Source organism: Acomys russatus, chromosome 13 (genome assembly GCF_903995435.1).
Source record: "Acomys russatus chromosome 13, mAcoRus1.1, whole genome shotgun sequence".
Lineage (NCBI taxonomy): Eukaryota > Metazoa > Chordata > Mammalia > Rodentia > Muridae > Acomys > Acomys russatus.
The window spans coordinates 15,497,133-15,515,557 of record NC_067149.1 but is presented as its reverse complement, the minus strand read 5'-3'; the positions used below and the strand labels follow the sequence as shown (position 1 = coordinate 15,515,557).

General features: G+C 48.7%; 1 protein-coding gene across 1 annotated transcript; it reads right to left on the bottom strand.

The window, feature by feature from the left end:
• Positions 1–7,166: 7,166 nt before the first annotated feature.
• Positions 7,167–8,230, bottom strand: LOC127196969 (sperm motility kinase X-like). Its single transcript, XM_051154666.1, has 2 exons — positions 7,319–8,230; positions 7,167–7,178 (listed from the first exon to the last, which is right to left on the bottom strand). The coding sequence occupies exons 1-2, from the start codon at positions 8,228–8,230 to the stop codon at positions 7,167–7,169; spliced, it is 924 nt and encodes a 307-aa protein (XP_051010623.1).
• Between the last annotated feature and the right edge of the window lie 10,195 nt (positions 8,231–18,425).

The following is an 18,425-nucleotide window of genomic DNA, read 5'->3' as shown; positions in this document are numbered from 1 at the left end:
ACAAGCTCTTCCCCCAGCCCCTCTTGTTGTCATGAGTTGAAGCAGGGACTCCAGCAGGGCAAGTGAACTGACACAGTGCTGCTCTAGAAAGGCCCCAGGAGGAGGCACCACCTCAGTGTTTGTGAGAGGGCGCTGGGCCAGCAGCTTTCCTGCCTTCCTTATTGGGCCAGGTGGGGGTCTCCATGCTCTGCAAACCTTCCTCCCAACCTCCTCCCACAAGATCATCAGGGAGTACTGTCTGCACAGCTCCCCACTGCCTCCCACAAGGCCAGCAGGGATCAGTGTCTGCACAGCTCCCCACTGTCTCCCACAAGGCCAGCAGGGAACACTGTCTGCACAGCTCCCCACTGCCTCCCACAAGGCCAGCAGGGAACACTGTCTGCACAGCTCCCCACTGCCTCCCACAGGACCAGCAGGGGGCACTGTCTACAAAGCTCCCCACTGCCTCCCATAGGACCAGCAAGGGGTACCTACTGAGCATCTCCTCACCTCTGAGCAGTGGGGAACAACTCAATGCTCAGGCCAATTCCAGACTTGAGCCCAGGAACGAATTATTGCAAATCTGGTCGCCCAGTTTTCTTCTCTCCATCATATAAGACTTTGGTCCACGAAGAACATCTGGTTGTCATAGCCACTATGTCACTCATTTCTAACATTTGGGTGGTGCTGGTGCTTGTTTTTCAATAGAGTGCTATGCATCCTTGACTGACCTCAAACTCTGTGCTGGAAGATGACCTTGACTGCCTGATCCTCTTGTCTGTGCCCCTAATCCCGGGATTCTGGGCATGCATCACCTCAGTTTGTCTTATACTGGGCCAGAAAGCACCAGGGCCTGCGGCATGCTAGGCACACCACACCATGCTATAGCACTAGGCCGCTTGCTGACTTGTTGTTTGAGGGTAGGGGTCTCACACTGCCACCAAAGCTAGACTACACCTCCCTATATAGCCCAGGCTGGCCTTGAACTTATGGCTACTCACCTGTCTAAGCCTCCAGAGTCCTGGGATTCCAGGCATACAGCTTCACCTTAGCTCTAGCATCTAGTCCTAAGAAATATCCACACCCTCCCTAGAACTGGCTAAACGTGAGGGGATGTGATCGCCCAAGGGGTGCGGGGACAAGACCTTCAAACAGCAGAGGGGATGCTCAGTCTTCCTGGATTTGTCAGGGCTTCTTAGTAGCTTCTGCCTTCTTTTCTCTCCAATGCTGCTACATAGAGGAATCCAATGAGATCAACTTAATGGCTGATAGTCAGAACACACAAAGGACATAGTCCTGAAAACTGGGCACACCGACCTGAGATTTCTTCATAGGACATGACACTAGAACAGCCTCTTTCCCTTCTTCTTACGAAGCTCACAGCTCACAATCTTCGGAAGAGGGATGTCTGGCTAGACCTCATGTTTGTAGTGCTTGGTAATACTCCAAGTAGGAAAAATAGGTAATCTAGAAAGGAAGAAAGAGGCTGGGCGGTGGTGGCACATGTCTTTAATCCCAGTACTTGGGAGGCAGAGACAGGCAGATCACTCTGAGTTCAAGGCCAGCCTGGTCTACAAAGAGAGTTCAGGACAGTCAAGGCTACACAGAGAACCCCTGTCTTGAAAAAACAACAACAAACAAACAAAAAATGAAGAATGAAGAAGGAAGGAAGAAAATGAAAAAGATGAAAACACAAGCCAGTGGAGCAGAGCTGTAATTCCATAGAAGGAATATAGAAGCAGGAAGATCAAGAATTCCCAGTTTTCCTCAGCTCCATAGGAAGCCCCATGGTAGCCTGAGCTACAGGAGTAGCCAGACTACCAGCTGGGACAGCTCTTGTCCAGTTTGCAGGAAGGCCTGGCTTTGTTCCCCAGCACCAAGAGACAAGGCTTGGTGGGTAAATCCTGTAACCCCTACATTTGATAGCTGAAGACAGAAGAGTTAAAAATTCAAGGTCATCCACAACTACATAGATGATTAAAAATAAACAATCACAAAGGCTAGGAACACAGTTATATCTCTGAGGATCAGTTGGCGGAAGGCAGGAGGATCAGCAGTCCTTGGCTGCCTGGACTGTACACAGAATACTGGAGTAAAATCCACTGAAGGGGAAGAAAAGGCTATCTCACTGGAAGGAAATGATAGGTCACCTTGGGAACCAAGTTAGTGATTTGAACAAAGAAAAAAGGGACATGAGTATAAAGTATAGACATTAGTGAGAAGGAAAGGGCATGGCCAGGTTAGAAAACTTTATAAGGAATATGTGTATTTTTCCATGGTCCAGGCATGACCACAGAGGTGAGGTGTGTGTGTGTGTGTGTGTGTGTGTGTGTGTGTGTGTGTGTGTGTCCCCTCACACACTGAGCACACTCCTAGGCCAGGAATATTCATCAAATGCTTTCTCACTATATTTTTTGAGACAGTATATCTCAGTCACCTCAGGCCAGCAAGCTTCCACATCTACCTCTCTTCACTAGCAGGCCTAAGAAAACAAGGATGCTGGCATGTCAGGTTTTCACAAGGTCCTTTCCTTGCACTCTTACACTTTACCTACATCTCCCTAACCCCAGCGTCCAGATCTGATACTTCCAAATATTTAGAATTTGCATATTTTTTCTACATTCCACTCAGCCTGGACTTATTCTTGCCTACACTGGCCTTGAACTTTTCATGCTTGACAGGCAGAGTGGTTGAAATCTGGAATTTTTGCCATTGGAAATTAGAGACAGGCAGATGAGGATCGTGCTCAAGAGCATCTTTGGCTACAAGGTGGAGTGCCTGAGATATGAGACCCTGACTGAAACACAAATGCTGACAGTGTTACAGTGTTCCGAAGGGGAAACTGAGGGAGCAAGGTCCTCAGGAAGGAAAAGCCAGCCTGTTCTACATTGATGTCCTTTCACCCCAAGTTAGTGATTGAGACTGTGTGAAACCTAAAACCAGCAAACAAAAACATTTCCCAGTAATACTGTTCCTCCTAAGCAAGGGAGAAAGAACCAATGTCAGAAAGGAAAAGGGAAATGTGCACATGACATCTTAGCAACACTGTCAAGGACTAGAAGCCCACTGCATCTCTTGTAGGTGGAATGTGTTCTTGTCGCTGGCGTCTGTGAGTCTGTTATTCAGAGTGAGTTATTCAATGCATTATGTTTTAATTTTGTGTGTCTATTTCTACCACTCGTGATTTGTATTTTCTGTTTGCATTGTGGGTTTGTCACTTAAGATCATCTTCAGTGTTAGGTGATTCCCTGTGGGTCCAGTTTAAGAGCATGGAGCTTGCTGGTCAGTGGTGGTGCAAGCCTTTAATGCGAGCACCTGGGAGGCAGAGGCAGGCTGGTCTCTGAGTTTAATGCCAGTCTGATCTACAGAGGGAGTTCCAGGACAGCCAACCCTACACAGAGAAACACTGTCTCAAAAACACAAAACAAAAAAGAAAAAGAAAAGAATAAAGGATGGAAAGATAGAAGGAAGGAAGGAAGGAAGGAAGGAAGGAAGGGCTAAAGAGATGGCTCAGAGGCTAAGAGCACTGACTGCTCTTCCTGATGTGCTGAGTTCAATTCTCAGCAATCACGTAGTGGCTCACCACCATCTATTATGTGATCTGATGCTCTCCTCTGGCCTGCATGTGTACATGCAGGTAGACCACTGTAGACATAAAAGAATGAAATGCTAGAGCAGCTGAGATATGCCAGGAAGTTGCTTATGCACACGAAGAGACAGAAACAGAGACAGACTGACCAGGACACTCCATATTCTGTGCACGGAGGGCAGGGAGCAGTCCAGTTGTTTTAGGAGATCGAGATGCCTGGCCAGCTCTCCTCCCAGGCTGGAGGAATCTCCAAGATGTTCTCCTGGATTTTGGGTGAGAAGCTCAGCCTGGTCAAGTGGCTGAGGCCAGCAAAGAATCCTGTGGAAGGGACTTCCTATTGGTGTGCATGGTGGGGTGGGGAGCATGGGACCCTGGGGTTCAATACCCACCCCAGAGTGGAGTAAGATACCCCTCTCTTCTCCGATTAGGCAAGTAAAATATCCATCCTGTGAGCTTCACATCACTCAGAGGACAGAGCCGATTAGAAACATGGTTGTGTTTTCACAGTAGGAACACTATCTGGACATATTGAATCTAGAAATCCCCATAGGACAACTGTGCCAGGACCCTTGTTGCCCTGGGACACTTTGACAGATGCACCATCCATGTCAGTTACACAGACTTCTTTGTCACTCGCACTGTGACCAATGCCAGCACAGTCTAGGGAGAACGGCACAGAAGATAAAATCTGGCCAATGTGACAGTGGGATGGACAGGGAAGGCTTTCCAGAGCTCTCTCAAAGGCTGTTCAGTGTTGCTTACCTGTGCAATCATATGCAACCTGCCAAGTCTCAAGAAATTCAAACAACTTTGTGCATTTGTCCAGCTGATTGCAGGCTCCAGGTAGCGCCCTGAAGCTGGTGTGAGGCAGGGCTCACAACAGGGTCCTGCTCCTTCACAAGGGTCTCTAGTTCAACCCTGGTGACAACATCTCCCACAGCTTCATGCTGTGGCACGTGTTGGTAAGTGTGGGATGGAGTTTCCAGTGTGACTGGTGGTCCTGAAGGAGCAAGCACAGAGAGGCAGGATGTGAGGAACTAGAGGACAGACTTGATGGCAAGAGAGGGCACAACTGCCCTTGATGTCACTCCACAGCTGTGAATTTCCCAAGCTTCCTTCTGAGTTGGGTCCGAGGACTCAATGAAACCTGTAATGGCCTAGGGGTGTGTGGGAGTCTCTGGCTAAAGGACAGCATGAGTCCTTCTAAAAGAGTCCCCTGGGGCCCTTGGAGGCCTCATTCTCACCTGGAACCCCATCTTGGGCAGGTGGGACAGGCTGACTAGGAACTACCTGTGTGGGGAGAGAAGTCTCACCTGGTGGAAAAGATCATGTTTCCTGCCAAGAAACAGGGAGGAAAGGACAAGTCACTAACCTAGGGAAATCCCTGACGTTTACAAAGACTCGGGGACAAGGCAAGGGGTAATGTTGCACATACAGCTTTAGGGTACCTCTGCACCCCATCCTCCTCTCTGGGCAAGGCCCTGTGGAAAGCCAACTCCTGCTGCCTGGGATTTTACCTGCACAGGTCTGCGCTGGCGTGGACAGCTCTCCCTGTGCAGCCGGGATCCCTGAGCACACTGGCTCCTGGACATCTGGCCTGGCTTCCCCGCAGGGCGTTCCGAATCTCAGCCAGGCCGATCCCCAACCCATGGCTCACAAGCCATGGAGCTGGGGCTTGTCCTCTTCAGGACTTCAAAGCAGAAAGACATGGGTAGGAAACTCTTAGTGACTTTGAAACACACAGGACTTACTGCACTGGCCCTGCAGCACCCCACCGCCTCTCCAAGGAACCTTTGCTTCCTGTGGCCATGTCCCCGCCTCCTCCTCTCCCTGCTTTGGTCAGCATCTGTGCTGTCCACTTTCTGCTCAACAAGCCTGAGGTCACACTTGATGGGTTTCTATGGGATTGGTCTTTCTGAATAACCAATGATTAAGTGGACAAGTGGGCACAGTCTTCATGTGTCCCAAAGGACAGGAGGGAAAAAGTATGGAGAACATAAAATGAATGAATGCACCCACCTGGTTCTGTGGGTGACTCCACGATCTTTTTCCTCTGGAGTCCTATTCTTAGAAGAGGCATGACTTCTCTCCCTAGGCGGCAAACAGCAGCACAGGCGCCTGAGGCCATTCACGATTGTCTTCTTCACCCTCTTCCAGCGGGGACGTCGGTGCCTGGAGGAAGCTGCATCGCTATCCTGAGGCTGGCTGTGTGTGATGACTTCTTCCTCCGTTATGGACTCTTCATGGGTGATGACCTCATCTTGGATGGTGTTCCTTCCCTGGAGGATTTCCTTTTCCAGGCTGACTATCTTTTCCTCGATGAAGGCCTCTACCTGCTTGAATGCCTCTTCCGCGGTCATAACACCTTCGGGAGTGATGGCCTGTTCCTCCTTGGGGGCCTTTTCACAGGTGGTATATGATTCTTGCTCCTGCTTCGGGGCCTTCTCACAGGTGGTATATGATTCCTGCTCCTGGTTTGGGGCCTCCTCACAGGTGGTATATGATTCCTGCTCCTGGTTTGGGGCCTCCTCACAGGTGGTATATAATTCCTGCTCCTGGTTTGGGGCCTCCTCACAGGTTGTATATGATTCCTGCTCCTGCTTCGGGGCCTCCTCACAGGTGGCATATGATTCCTGCTCCTGGTTTGGGGCCTCCTCACAGGTGGTATATGATTCCTGCTCCTGGTTTGGGGCCTCCTCACAGGTGGTATATGATTCCTGCTCCTGGTTTGGGGCCTCCTCACAGGTGGTATATGATTCCTGCTCCTGGTTTGGGGCCTCCTCACAGGTGGTATATGATTCCTGCTCCTGGTTTGGGGCCTCCTCACAGGTGGTATATGATTCCTGCTCCTGGTTTGGGGCCTCCTCACAGGTGGTATATGATTCCTGCTCCTGGTTTGGGGCCTCCTCACAGGTGGTATATGATTCCTTGCTCCTGGTTTGGGGCCTCCTCACAGGTGGTATATGATTCCTGCTCCTGGTTTGGGGCCTCCTCACAGGTGGTATATGATTCCTGCTCCTGGTTTGGGGCCTCCTCACAGGTGGTATATAATTCCTGCTCCTGCTTCGGGGCCTCCTCACAGGTGGTATATGATTCCTGCTCCTGGTTTGGGGCCTCCTCACAGGTGGTATATGATTCCCACTTGATACCATCTTCCTGTGTGAGGGGTTTTGACTCCATGCAGGTCATGTTCAGCCATTTGACCCCAGAGGAGGCAGGTGTGACTTTTGTATTGGTATCTTCTATCATGTCGCAGAGTTTCTCTCGGATACTGCAGGAGGGCATACCGTTCTCTGTGTGAGCTATAGACTCATTCTGGTCTGGTCTACCAGAGTTGGTTTTTAGACATAGCAAGGCCTGGGAACTTGCGTTCAGGCTTCCACATAAGCCAGTCATGGAGTGTGAAAAATTCTCCTTGATTTCCATGCTGGTGCCCATGAGGGAATTAGTCACAGAGCAGCCCAGGTGGGATACATGGCGATGGTGGGTCCTCTTTGGCTGGCAGCACAGGGTGGCAGGTATGGTGTGGCTTCTGCCACCCTGCCTGGAATAACTCTCCTCCTTTTTCTCCTGGGCCTTAAATGGGCCAGGCTCAGGCTCAATAGCTCTCCTTAGGAAACGTGGGAAGGTGTGAAGATCTCCCCCCTGGTAGACAGTGCCTGGCTGCCTGGGTTTCACGGGGTTGGCCTGATGGTGGCAATAGTCTTCCCTAGGTGACTGGTGTTGCAGTATCGGGCAAGTTGCAATCACCTCAATGTGTGCTTTGTCTCCTCTAGACTGGATGCCTTCTTCAGGCTCATACAACTTATCTGTCAAAGGCCCGCCGGTGCTAGGGCTTGTGGTGCCCAGGAGACTGTGAGCCTCTCTGCCCCTGAGCATGAGGCACCCCATGATTTGGTCGATGGTGGGCCTCCTGGCGGGATTGACCACGAGCAGGTTGACAAGGACATTGAAAATGTTTCTGGACACATGCTGAGGAATGGTGAACATGCCATATCTGATCAGCTCCCTCAACATTTCGAAAGAGCTCTCTTCAAAGGGAAAGTACCCAGCCACCATGAGGAAGAGGAGAACCCCTACACTCCAAATATCTGTGGGGAATGGGTCATAATCCTCCGCTCCAAAGACTTCCGGAGCACAGTACAGCGGAGTGCCGCAGAAACCCAGAAGCTTCTGCCCAGGAGCGATGTGACGGGCCAGGCCGAAATCGCTCAGCTTGGCATTCCCCCTGCCGTCGATGAGAACGTTGTTGGCTGTTATGTCTCTGTGGCAAATGTAATGGTCTTGGCAGTGCTGCACCGCCTGCACGATCTGCGCAAAGAGTCTCCATGCCTCGCTCTCCTCTAAAGACCCCCGTAGGAGGATGTGCTCCATCAGATCTCCCAGTGGGGCAACCTCTACCAGAAGGTAGGTGGTCTTTTGCGTCTGGACAACATCCAACAGCTTTAAAATATTTGGATGCGAAATCGATTTCATAATGCTGATTTCATTCTCAATGAGGGTTGCTCTCTTCTTGGTATTTCTCAGAATTTTTACCGCCACACAGGTCCTTGTGTCGTGGTGTATGGCCAGTTTGACCTTGGCAAAATGCCCTTGGCCAAGGGTTGTGATCATTTCATAATCTCTCATAAAGGTCTTTTCCGTAGAGTTGCAGGCCTCCATTCCCTGCTTTATGGTCAGGCCCTCCTTGGTATGGCTAGAACCAAACTTGCAATGAGAAAGTTCAAACAGTCAAAATCAGGCCCAGGGAGATGTTTATAACTATGATTTCTAGATCCAAAAGGCAAGAATGAAAATAACACGGGGTTGGGGAAGAGGGAAAAATGTCGCAAATATTTCAGATGACCTAAGCAGGCAGTCAGAATGCCTAGGAGGACAGGGACAGAGCATGTTCAAAGCAGCAGCCAGCAAAGCATGCCGTAGATCGGTTGACAGGGATCAACTGCAAACTGCAAGGACAAAACAAAGGATCCTAGAAACTAAGAGCCGCTTCTTGGAAAGGACCCTGAGTTCAACACACCCTGGGAAATAAGGCACTGGTAAAGTCAGATTCAAGAGGAATTGATAAGAAACAGATACCCAGAAACCCAGTGAGTCCGGCCTAGGCAATTTGCTCTGCAGCCCAGCAGGTGTGCTACTCCTGCAGAAGCCTTGGATTTGGTTCTTAGGACCAATGTCAGGTGCTTCTAACTGCCCTAATTCCAACTCTAAGGCAGCCTATATCTCTGGTCTCCTAGGAGACTCATACACATGCACGCACATGCGCACATGCACACACACACACACACACACACACACACACGCACAAATACAAGTGCAGTCACAGGTACTACATGGCACTTAATGTAGCGATACAATTCTTTATAACTTGATTTATAAAAACATGAAGGTTAGAAGTGGGCCTGGAAGTGTAACTACAGGTAGTTATGATCTGGCATGGGAGTGCTGGGTGTAGAACTAGGTTCTCTCCAAGAAGATTACACGCTCCTAAGTGCTGGACCATCTCTCCAGACCACATCACTCCTAAATAAATACGATTTTTAAAACCCAGAGTGTCCCTTTCATGAATTGGATAATGCAGATGAAATGGAGAAATTACTAGATATAATTTCAACTAGAGAAGACATTAAAATGCAAGGAGAAAGTAACAAGATTGAACTGTTTATGGAAACAAATCTTCATTAGATAGCACAGGACCAGGCAAATTTCGTTGGATCATTCCAGGCCCTTGAAGAACAATGTCAGCGCTCCTAAAATTCCACCAAAGAGAAAGGGACTTAACAGTTCCAAAATCATTCATGCCACAAACAGGGGGAAAAAACAAAAGCCTAGCCAAAAAATAAAATAAAATAAAATGCCACTTCACGATGAACATGGATGAGAAAATCCTTAGTTGTGCATAATACATCTCCTAAATCAATAACCTATAAGTATGCCATCCTTTATGGGGAAGATACGCTCACAGCATCCTTTCAAGGATTGCTCTGTGTGCCCAGACAGACAAACCACAGAGAATAGCAACAGAATCAGGGGCAAGCATCCCACAGTCCTGGGCAGCCATAAGGAAGGACAAAAGTGTGGGATCTATGGACCTAACACAGCAGATTGCTTCACAGAGAAAGTAACTGTTCCTTGTTTTTTCCTCATATGTGGAATTTGGGGGAAGGAAGGGGTCCTGAAGACAGAAGGGGCTACTGTGGATGTGGAGGAGGAAGTGGGAAAAGAAAGCACCACAGCACAGGTTAGTCACATGATTAGTGTGAGCAAAGGGCATTGCAGGTGTTCCTGTGTTTGTCATAACTCAATTGCTTATATGGTACAGTTATTCCATGCCTAGAAAAGGCTTAGAATATGAAGGGAAATAGACCAAAATAAAATAAATAAAGATAAAGACTGAGGTAAGAATTCAAAACAATGGCACAAGCCAGTGGTGGCATATTCCTTTCATCTCACCCCTCGGGAGGCAGAGGCAGGTGGATCTCTGTGAGGTCAAGGCCAGCCTGCTCTACAGAGTGAGTCCAGACGGGACAGGATACAGAGAAACCTTGTCCCGAGAAACCCAAGGGGAGGTGGGGGAGGGGGGAAGAAAAAACAGATGGCAGGTGATTTAGCACTTGAGACCACTGCCTGCTCTTCCAGAGAACCCAAGTTCGATGCCCAACAACCACATGGTGGCTCACAAACACCTGTCCTTCCAGGTCCAGGAAATCTGACCCCCTCTTCTGAGCTCCACAGAAGATACCAGGCAAGTGGTGCACAGACATCCATGAAGACAAAATACTCATTGACATAAATAAAAACAGTCAAATGTTCTTTACCTTAGAAAAGAGAAGAGAGATACTCACTATGAGGAATTCCTGTCAGCTTCTGAAAGTGCAAGGAACAGCTCTCACCAGTGCAGAAGTCCAATTTCTCACCAACTCCTCATCACCTTCTGCTCTGGAAGACAGGAGGCAGCCTCAGCCAGAGCCTTAAGTGGGCAGGTGCCTATCATTCCTCACAATGGCTCTTTGTGAGGTGAGTGCAAGAAATGGACCAAGGAGGGCTGGGCACATCCCCCAACCCCCAGGTTTCCTAACTTTCTGGACCCGAGACAGGAAGGCTGGTCTTGGACAGTGGGGCAGTAGGGCCCTGATAAAGCTGGTTTCACTCAAATGGCTGTCCCCAGTGTTGCCCAAGGACCCAATTTTTCCTGCTAGGCCCACTGACCAAGGCCCACAATTTCCCCCAAATGGTGCCACCTTGGGGAAACAACTTTCCAACATTTGGTCCTTTGTGAGACTTTTGACACCCAGACTTTAAGCAGCACCCTTTTCACTTTAACAATCAATTGAGGAATCCCAGGAATGGCAACAGGCTCCAGCTCATTGGCCCTCTCCCGTTATGAGCTCTGATATCTCCTGGACACTGTTTTGCCTTTCACCTGGATCCCGGCCTTCACGACCACTTTGTCATAATCATCATGTCTACACTCAAAAGTATTCCATTTAACTTTCTTTAAACTCAGATTGATGTGTGTGCTGATGGATGGTAGCTCCTGGCTACACTCGGAGTTGTGACAAAATACTGTTTTTCACGCCACCCCAGGGCCTGGGACTAACATCTGTGGGGCTGAGAGAAAGATGATGTTATTCATCACATGATCCCCATTAGGCCTGAGACGTCTACCAAAGCCCAGGATACCAGAAGACAGTGAGCAGGGATGTTCAAAACAACCATCAAAACACCCATCAGCCAGAGAACTCTGTAGACAACAGATGTGGAGATGGAGCCATATCCTGGCCCTTCTGCTCTCAGACAAATTGCCTTAGTTCTGTCACTTAAATACACCAGACATTGATGGCCCGTGTATCTGGATGTTGGGAAGGCGAGATCCAGATCCCGGCCGATTGAGTGTGTAACATGCCTGCTTTAGAGCTCTATCCAGTGCTTTGTATGTTCCCGCATGGTCAAGGAGAAGCAGGACCTCAGTTCTTAATATTGTGGCATTGGGGTTGAAGTTCCAAGATGGCCTTGGTAGGACACACACACACACACACACACACACACACACACACACACACACACACACACACACACACCAATTTTTGTGCCTAGACATGTCTTTGAGCTGTTTTGCCAGCAGAACTCAAGAGCGAAGGCTTGATCCTTTACTTCAAATTCATCGCCCCATTTTCCTGGCCCTGAGAACACACTAGCTTCATGCCATAATCGCCCTCCCTAAGATGGAAGTTATCCCATGAAAGGACAGCTGCAGGAAGGAGGGCGACAGAGGAGGTTGGTGGCACAGGCTATGGTAAGTCTCACTGGGGAAGTCCTGTCCTTTCTCAGAGAACAGGCTCTTTCTAGATCCACATTTATTATGACCTTGAAGTCTTTTCTAGTTGCCTTCTTCCATTATTACGCTGAAGAGAATGGGATCTGACTCTTGTCTCCAGCCCTTGCATGGAGTCCTGACTTCTGAACTACCAGGAAGATCCTAAGACAAACAGCTCGGAGGCTGCTTTCTGCTAAAACAGGGACACATTGGCTCCCTTCCTTAGGAGACCATCCAGTGTGCCCGTCAGTCCTCTGAACAGGAGTCCACATGACTTGGACTCTACTTGGAAAGTAAAGAGATGAACAGAAAAGGGAATCCTTGAGGGACTCGGAAGGGCGGACAGCAGGCAGTGAGATCAGGGGAATGTGTTCAACCTTTTCCTTTACATGTGTGGAAATGTCCCTGTGAGATTACACATGTTGTTAGTTAATATACTCTAATACATGTTTTTAAATTGTGATAATGAAACAAAAGCAAAGTGGAATGAGATAAAGAATACAAGAATAAAAATGGGAGATTGTAAACAAAAATAAAAGTAACCATAATCATACCTGAAACCAAGCCATGAGGATATAAAAGCCAAAGCCAGATAACCAACAGCCTCCCAAGGAAACTCACTCTGCTGAGGTTCAAGGCTCTAGAAGTCCTAGTGGAGCTCAGAAGTATAGCGATTCACCAATTCTCCAACATTCAAACAATCGACCAGCAGCTACCGCACTTAATGGACAAAACCTAGCCCCAGTGAGTTCTATTTATAGCCAGGTCTCCATCATTCCTCACAATGGCTCCTTGTGATGTCATGGCAAGAAAAGAACCAAGCACGTCTCTGCACCAACCACACTGATTTCCTCAGTTCTCTGCCTTAAACGTAGCACCAAGTAGGGACCTGAGCCAGTTCGTTGTACCCATTTTTTCCTTGCTGCCTAGGACCCACTACCTCCTCTAAGGCCCCACTGTCTAAGGTCCACACCCTCCCCACACTGTGCCACTGCTGAGGCCCAATGTTCAAACACATGGTGACATTTACCATCTAAAGCAACAGGCTCCAAGGTGTTGTCCATTAGTGGGATGTGGACACTGACAGTCACCCGTTAGGGGCGGATAGCGTGCTTCCCTTTCCACCTGCTCCCTAACACTAATGACTTTCTTCTTCCACAGCTCATCATATAGACACTCAAGGACATCCATTCCCTTCTCAGGTTAAGGAGAAGTGCATGGTGGCCTTGGGCTGACCTTAGGATGCTGAGATGGCTACTCTGTTATCAGCGAGTACATTAGGAGGTGACTGAGGGGGTGGTTCCCAGCAGTCTATGGGGGTGACAGCTGAGATTCCTAGCAATGGTGCATTTGGAGCCTGAAATAGCCACCTGCTACAACCAGATGGGATTTCCAGTGGTGGGAAAGGGATACCAACCCACCCACAAAGCCTTCAACCCCAAATTTGTCCTGCCTACTAGAATTGCAGGAATGAAGATGGAGTATAGATTGATGGAATGGCCAACCGATGCCTGGCCCAGCCTGAGACCCACTCATGGGAGTGAGCCAACTCCTCTCACTACTGACACTCTGCTATGCTTGCAGACAGCAGCCTAGCTTATCTGTCTTCTGAGGCCTTCAACCAGCAGAAGAGGGAAACAGATGCAGATAACCAGAGCCAAACAATAGGCCATGCTCGGGGAGTCTTGTGGAAGAATGCAGAAAAGGATAGAGGGAGCAGGAGGGGTCAAGGACACCACAAGAAGCCCTTCAGAGTCAACTCACCTAGGTCCATGGGGGCTCACAGTGACTGAACCACCAAGCGAAAGCATGCGTGGGCTAGACGTAGACCTCCTACATATATGTAGTAGACGTGCATGCTTGTTCTTCCTGGGTGTCCCCTAACTAGTGAAGTGAGGGCTGTCTCTGACTCTGTAGCCTGCCTTTGGATTGCTTCCCCCTAAATGGGCTTCCTTGTCTGGCCTCAGTAGGGGAGAATACACTTAGTCCTGCTGTGACTTGATGTACCAGGGTGGCTTGGTACCCATGGGGGACCCCCCTTTCTCTGAGAAGAAAGGGAAAGGGAGTGGGGTAGGTGGTGTGAGGGAGGGAATGGGAAGAGAGTTGGGAGGGGCCTGTGATCAGGCTATAAAATGAGTAAATAAAAAATGGATAATTCTTAAATCAGCATTAACTGAAGCCCAGGAGATTGGGTGCACCTGAGAGGGATTTTCCTTGGTTGAACTATTTGAAGTGGAGACTCACCCGGAATCTGGATCATTTGAGTCAGAAAATCCACCCTAAATGAGCCACGCCTTCAGTTGGCAGCCTACATAGAGACACACAAGAAGGAATCTTGTGCTTTTCTGTCTGCTTGCCCTCCCTCTCACTGGCCAGTTCCTGGATTCTGAGCCCTCTCCTAGTTGTTGTTAGCACCCACTCCTGGATTCCAGTGTGGAGTGAAAACTGGGTGGCTCTCTAGGACTTCTGTGAGATTCCAGCACCGACTGGTGCTGCTGAGTCACCCAGTGTCTTAGTCATTGTCCTGTTGCTGTGAAGAGACTCTATGTGCACAGCAGTGCATAGAAGAGCAGAATTTAACTGAGGGCTGCTTACAGCTTCAGAGGGTGAGTGCATGATCATCATGGCAGGGAGCACAGCAGCAGGTATGCATGGCACTGGAGCAGGAGCTGAAAGCTTACATCTAGATCTGCAGGGGAAAGGAGAGGCAGGGATGGAGGAGTGAGAGAGGGAGGGAGGGAGGAGAGAGAGAGGGAAGGAGGGAGGGAGGGAGAGAGAGAGAGAGAGAGAGAGAGAGAGAGAGAGAGAGAGAGAGAGAGAGAGAGAGAGAGAGAGAGCGCCTGGCCTGTACTTTTTGAAACCTCAATGCCCACCCCAGTGACAACATTTTGCAACAAGTCACTGTTCCTAATCCTTCCTAAAGCCTAACTGGGAACCAAATACTCAAACTGAAGATATATGCGCCCCCAATGGGCCCCTGGAGTCTCATAAATATAGTCCTTCTCAGTATCCCTAAAGAAATGACTTAATATATTGAAAATGAGGAAGGAAAAAAAATGAACGATGATGGCAAAGGCCTTTAATCCCAACATGTGGGAGGCAGAGGCAGGTGGATCTCTGAGTTCAAGGCCAGCCTGGTCTACAGAACAATCCAGGACAGCCAGGTCGACACAGAGGAAACCCTGTCTCAAAAACACAAAGACAAAAACAAAACAAAAAAGCAGCCTGAATTGGCTACACAGCAAATCATCCTTCTCATGGCTGCAGATGATGGGGCCATACCCAGGTATTTTGTTTGATTCCTGAACTCTTAATATGCCTCAGTGTTGTTGTATATGTACACACATACATATATATGTTGTTTACTTGTGTTTCAGGAGGTTGCCATGTCCAGATGAAGACATCAGCAGATTCTGGGTGGCATGAGAGCCACCTACTCCAGCTTGTATGGTTCTAAGTTGTGTTTTCCCATATAGATGAAAGAGGAATTCTATTTGTTCCTTCAATCTCTTTTTAAAACTGTGGATTATAGCTCTTCAAAAATTACCCTTCCATCCCATTTTACACCCATCAGATGTCTAAGAGAAGAAACTCAAGAGGCAGCACATGCTGACAAAGATTAGGAGAAAGGGAAAGGCTCCTTCATTGCTGGTGGAAGTGCAAACTTGTACAACCACCTTGGAAACCTTTCTGGCACTTTCTCAGAAAACTGGAAATAGCTTTACCTCAAGACCCGCTATAGCCCTCCTGGGAATATTCCTAAAAGATGCTCCCCCATACAACAAGGACATTTATTCAACTGTTCATAGCAGCTTCAGACTGGAACAACCGAGGTGGCCCTCATCCAAAGAACTGACACAGACAATATGGTACTTTTTCACAACGGGATACTACTTAGCTATTCAAATCAAGGACTTGGCTGGGCATGGTGGTGTATGCCTTTCATCCCAGCACTCACGAGGCAGAGGCAGGTGAATCGCTGTGAGTGAGAGGCTAGCCAGGTCTACAAAGTGAGTCCAGGACAGCGAAGCCTAACACAGAGAGACCCTGTCTCGAAAAACCAAACCAAACAAACACACAAAGACACAAAACACCAAGGAAATCAAGAAATTTGCAGGCAAATGGATGGAACTAGAAAATATCATCCTGAGGTTGGCAACTCACACATAGAAACACACACAGGGTGTGTACTCACTTTAGCCATATATATAGTACAGGAAAACCATACTCCAATTCCCAGACCCAAAGAAGCTAAGAAGACCCAAGGAGGCTGCTTGAATCTCACTCAGAAAGGGAATAGGATAGACAGTGGAAGTGGATGAAGAGAGGAAACAGGATAGAGAAGGAGGGCAGAGGGAAATGTGGGTAGGGTCAGATGTGGGGAGAGCCAGGGCAGGAAGACAGCTCCCACAGAGAAGAGAAAGCACGGGCAGGGGTATCTCTGCAAGGAGCTGTGTCTATTGAAGAGGGTAGACTCCTAGGGGGATGTGGGGGTGACTCTAGCTGAGACTCCTAGTAGCATGGGTCATGGGGACTAACGTGTCTACCCTCCAACCAGACAAGACTTCTAGTGGAGGGAGGGGAACATCAACCCACCCACAAAAACTGTGACCCAAAAGTCACCCTGCCAAAAAAGTGTACAGGGGCAAACATTGAGCAGAGATTGAAGGATCGTCCACCCAATGCCTGGACCAACATGAGACCCACCCCATGGGAGAGAGCCAAGCCCTGCCACTATTAAGGATATTCTGCTTTGCTTGCACACAGGAGCCTAGCATAGCTGTCTTCTGAGAGGCTCAACCAAGCAGCAGATCGAAACAGTTGCAGAACTCATAGCTAAACATTGGGCAGAGCTCAGAGAGCTTGGTGAAAGAGTAGGGGGAAGGACAGAGAACCTGAAAGGGACAGGAGCTCCACAAAAAGACCAACAGAGTCAAGTAATCTGGGCCCAGGGGGGCTTGTGGGGACTGAAGTATTAACTAAGTCCATGCATGGGACTGAGTCTAGATCCTCGACACCCATGTAGCTTACAGCCAGCTTGGTCTTCCTGTGGATCTCCTAATAAGGGGAGTGGGGACTGTCTCTCACATGGATTCTGTTGCTGCTTTTCGCTCATTCTCCTCTGGCCGGGCTATCTTGGATACACTTAAGTTTGGTGGGACTTGATGGGACTTGATATGCTTGGGTTGATAGGAAAAGACGCACGGAGGGGGTGACTCTGGAGAATGAAGATGGAATGAACAGTAGCAAAGCAGTGTCAAGAATAAAGGCTGAGGCTGGCCAGGTGGCTCAGTGGTTAAGAACATCCTCTGCTCTTGCAGAGGACCCCAACAGGTCTCCTACACCCACATGGGCTGGCTCACGGCTCTCTGTGACATCAGCTCCTGGGAATGAAGACTGGAAGCATGCCTTTGGATACACTCTTAAAGTCATCTTGGCACTCATGGGAGTGATTTTTTTTTTTTTTCTCTTTTCGCTGGATATTGAACAGTATTTTGGTCTGCTAAATGTACTGTACCAGTAAGTTATGACTTTCACTCATTATTTCTAATTCTTAACACTACCCAAGCTATTGGTGCAGGTTTTTGAGAACGATGACACTTTTCTCAACTCAGATGTGAAAGACTTAGGAAGCTCTATATTCGGTGGTCATTGTTTGGGGTCTCAAGGAGGAATGGCTAACTGAGGTGCCTATTCAACAGCAAAGAGGAGGGTGGTCTCCAGTTTTTCTCAGCCTGGCAAGTACTTATTACAGAGCCCTGGCTCCTCTCAGCACTTCTCACCCCCACCCTACCCCCACCTCAGACTCCAAACCTTTCCAGCTTGTGAGCTTTGCTCCCCTTTCCCCACTCTCTGATGCCTAGATAATGCAGCCCTTTGGCCTATGTGCTCTCTTGGTCCTTGGCTCCTTTTTTTGTCCCTTTGCTGTCTCTCCTTTTCCCTGTCTCTTCTCCTCCTCTCTAGGTCTCTCACCTCTCATGGCCCGGTTCAGTGAGCTAGCCATGTTCAGTCTGGACTCTTGCAGATCTCTGGCTGTTCTCTCCCTCAGATCTACAATGAAAACCTTCTACTCCGCCATCCCTAGGAGCAGTGAGGTCACTTTCATTCAGTCACTAGAAGTGAGGCTGAGACCGGAACTCCTAAACTCGTTGATTCATGCGGATGAAGATTAAAGATGTTACCCGGAGTTAGGCAAAGTGAGTGCAAAGTCTTTGTTGTTTGATTGTTCATTTGTTTTGTTTTGTTTTGTTATTTTCCAAGATGACTTCGCTTTGTAGCTTTGGCTGTTCTGGAATTGCTCTGTAGACCAGGCTGGCCTTGAACTCATAGACATCCTCCTGCCTCTGCCTCTTAGGTGCTGGGATTAAAGGTGTGCCCTGCTGCCTCAGCAGCCACCACCATTGCCTTGCTGGATTTTAATTCTATTTGGCATAAGCATATGCTGCAGCAGTGTCCTACCCAAATTGGCTAGTGGGTGGCCATGATGACAGAAGGCAAAGCCTACTAGATGCCATAACATTTGTAGGGAGGACAGAATTA

Excerpts from the sequence above, each read along its gene's own strand:
- LOC127196969 (XM_051154666.1), bottom strand. The coding sequence starts at position 8,230 with ATGGAGGCCTGCAACTCTACGGAAAAGACCTTTATGAGAGATTATGAA.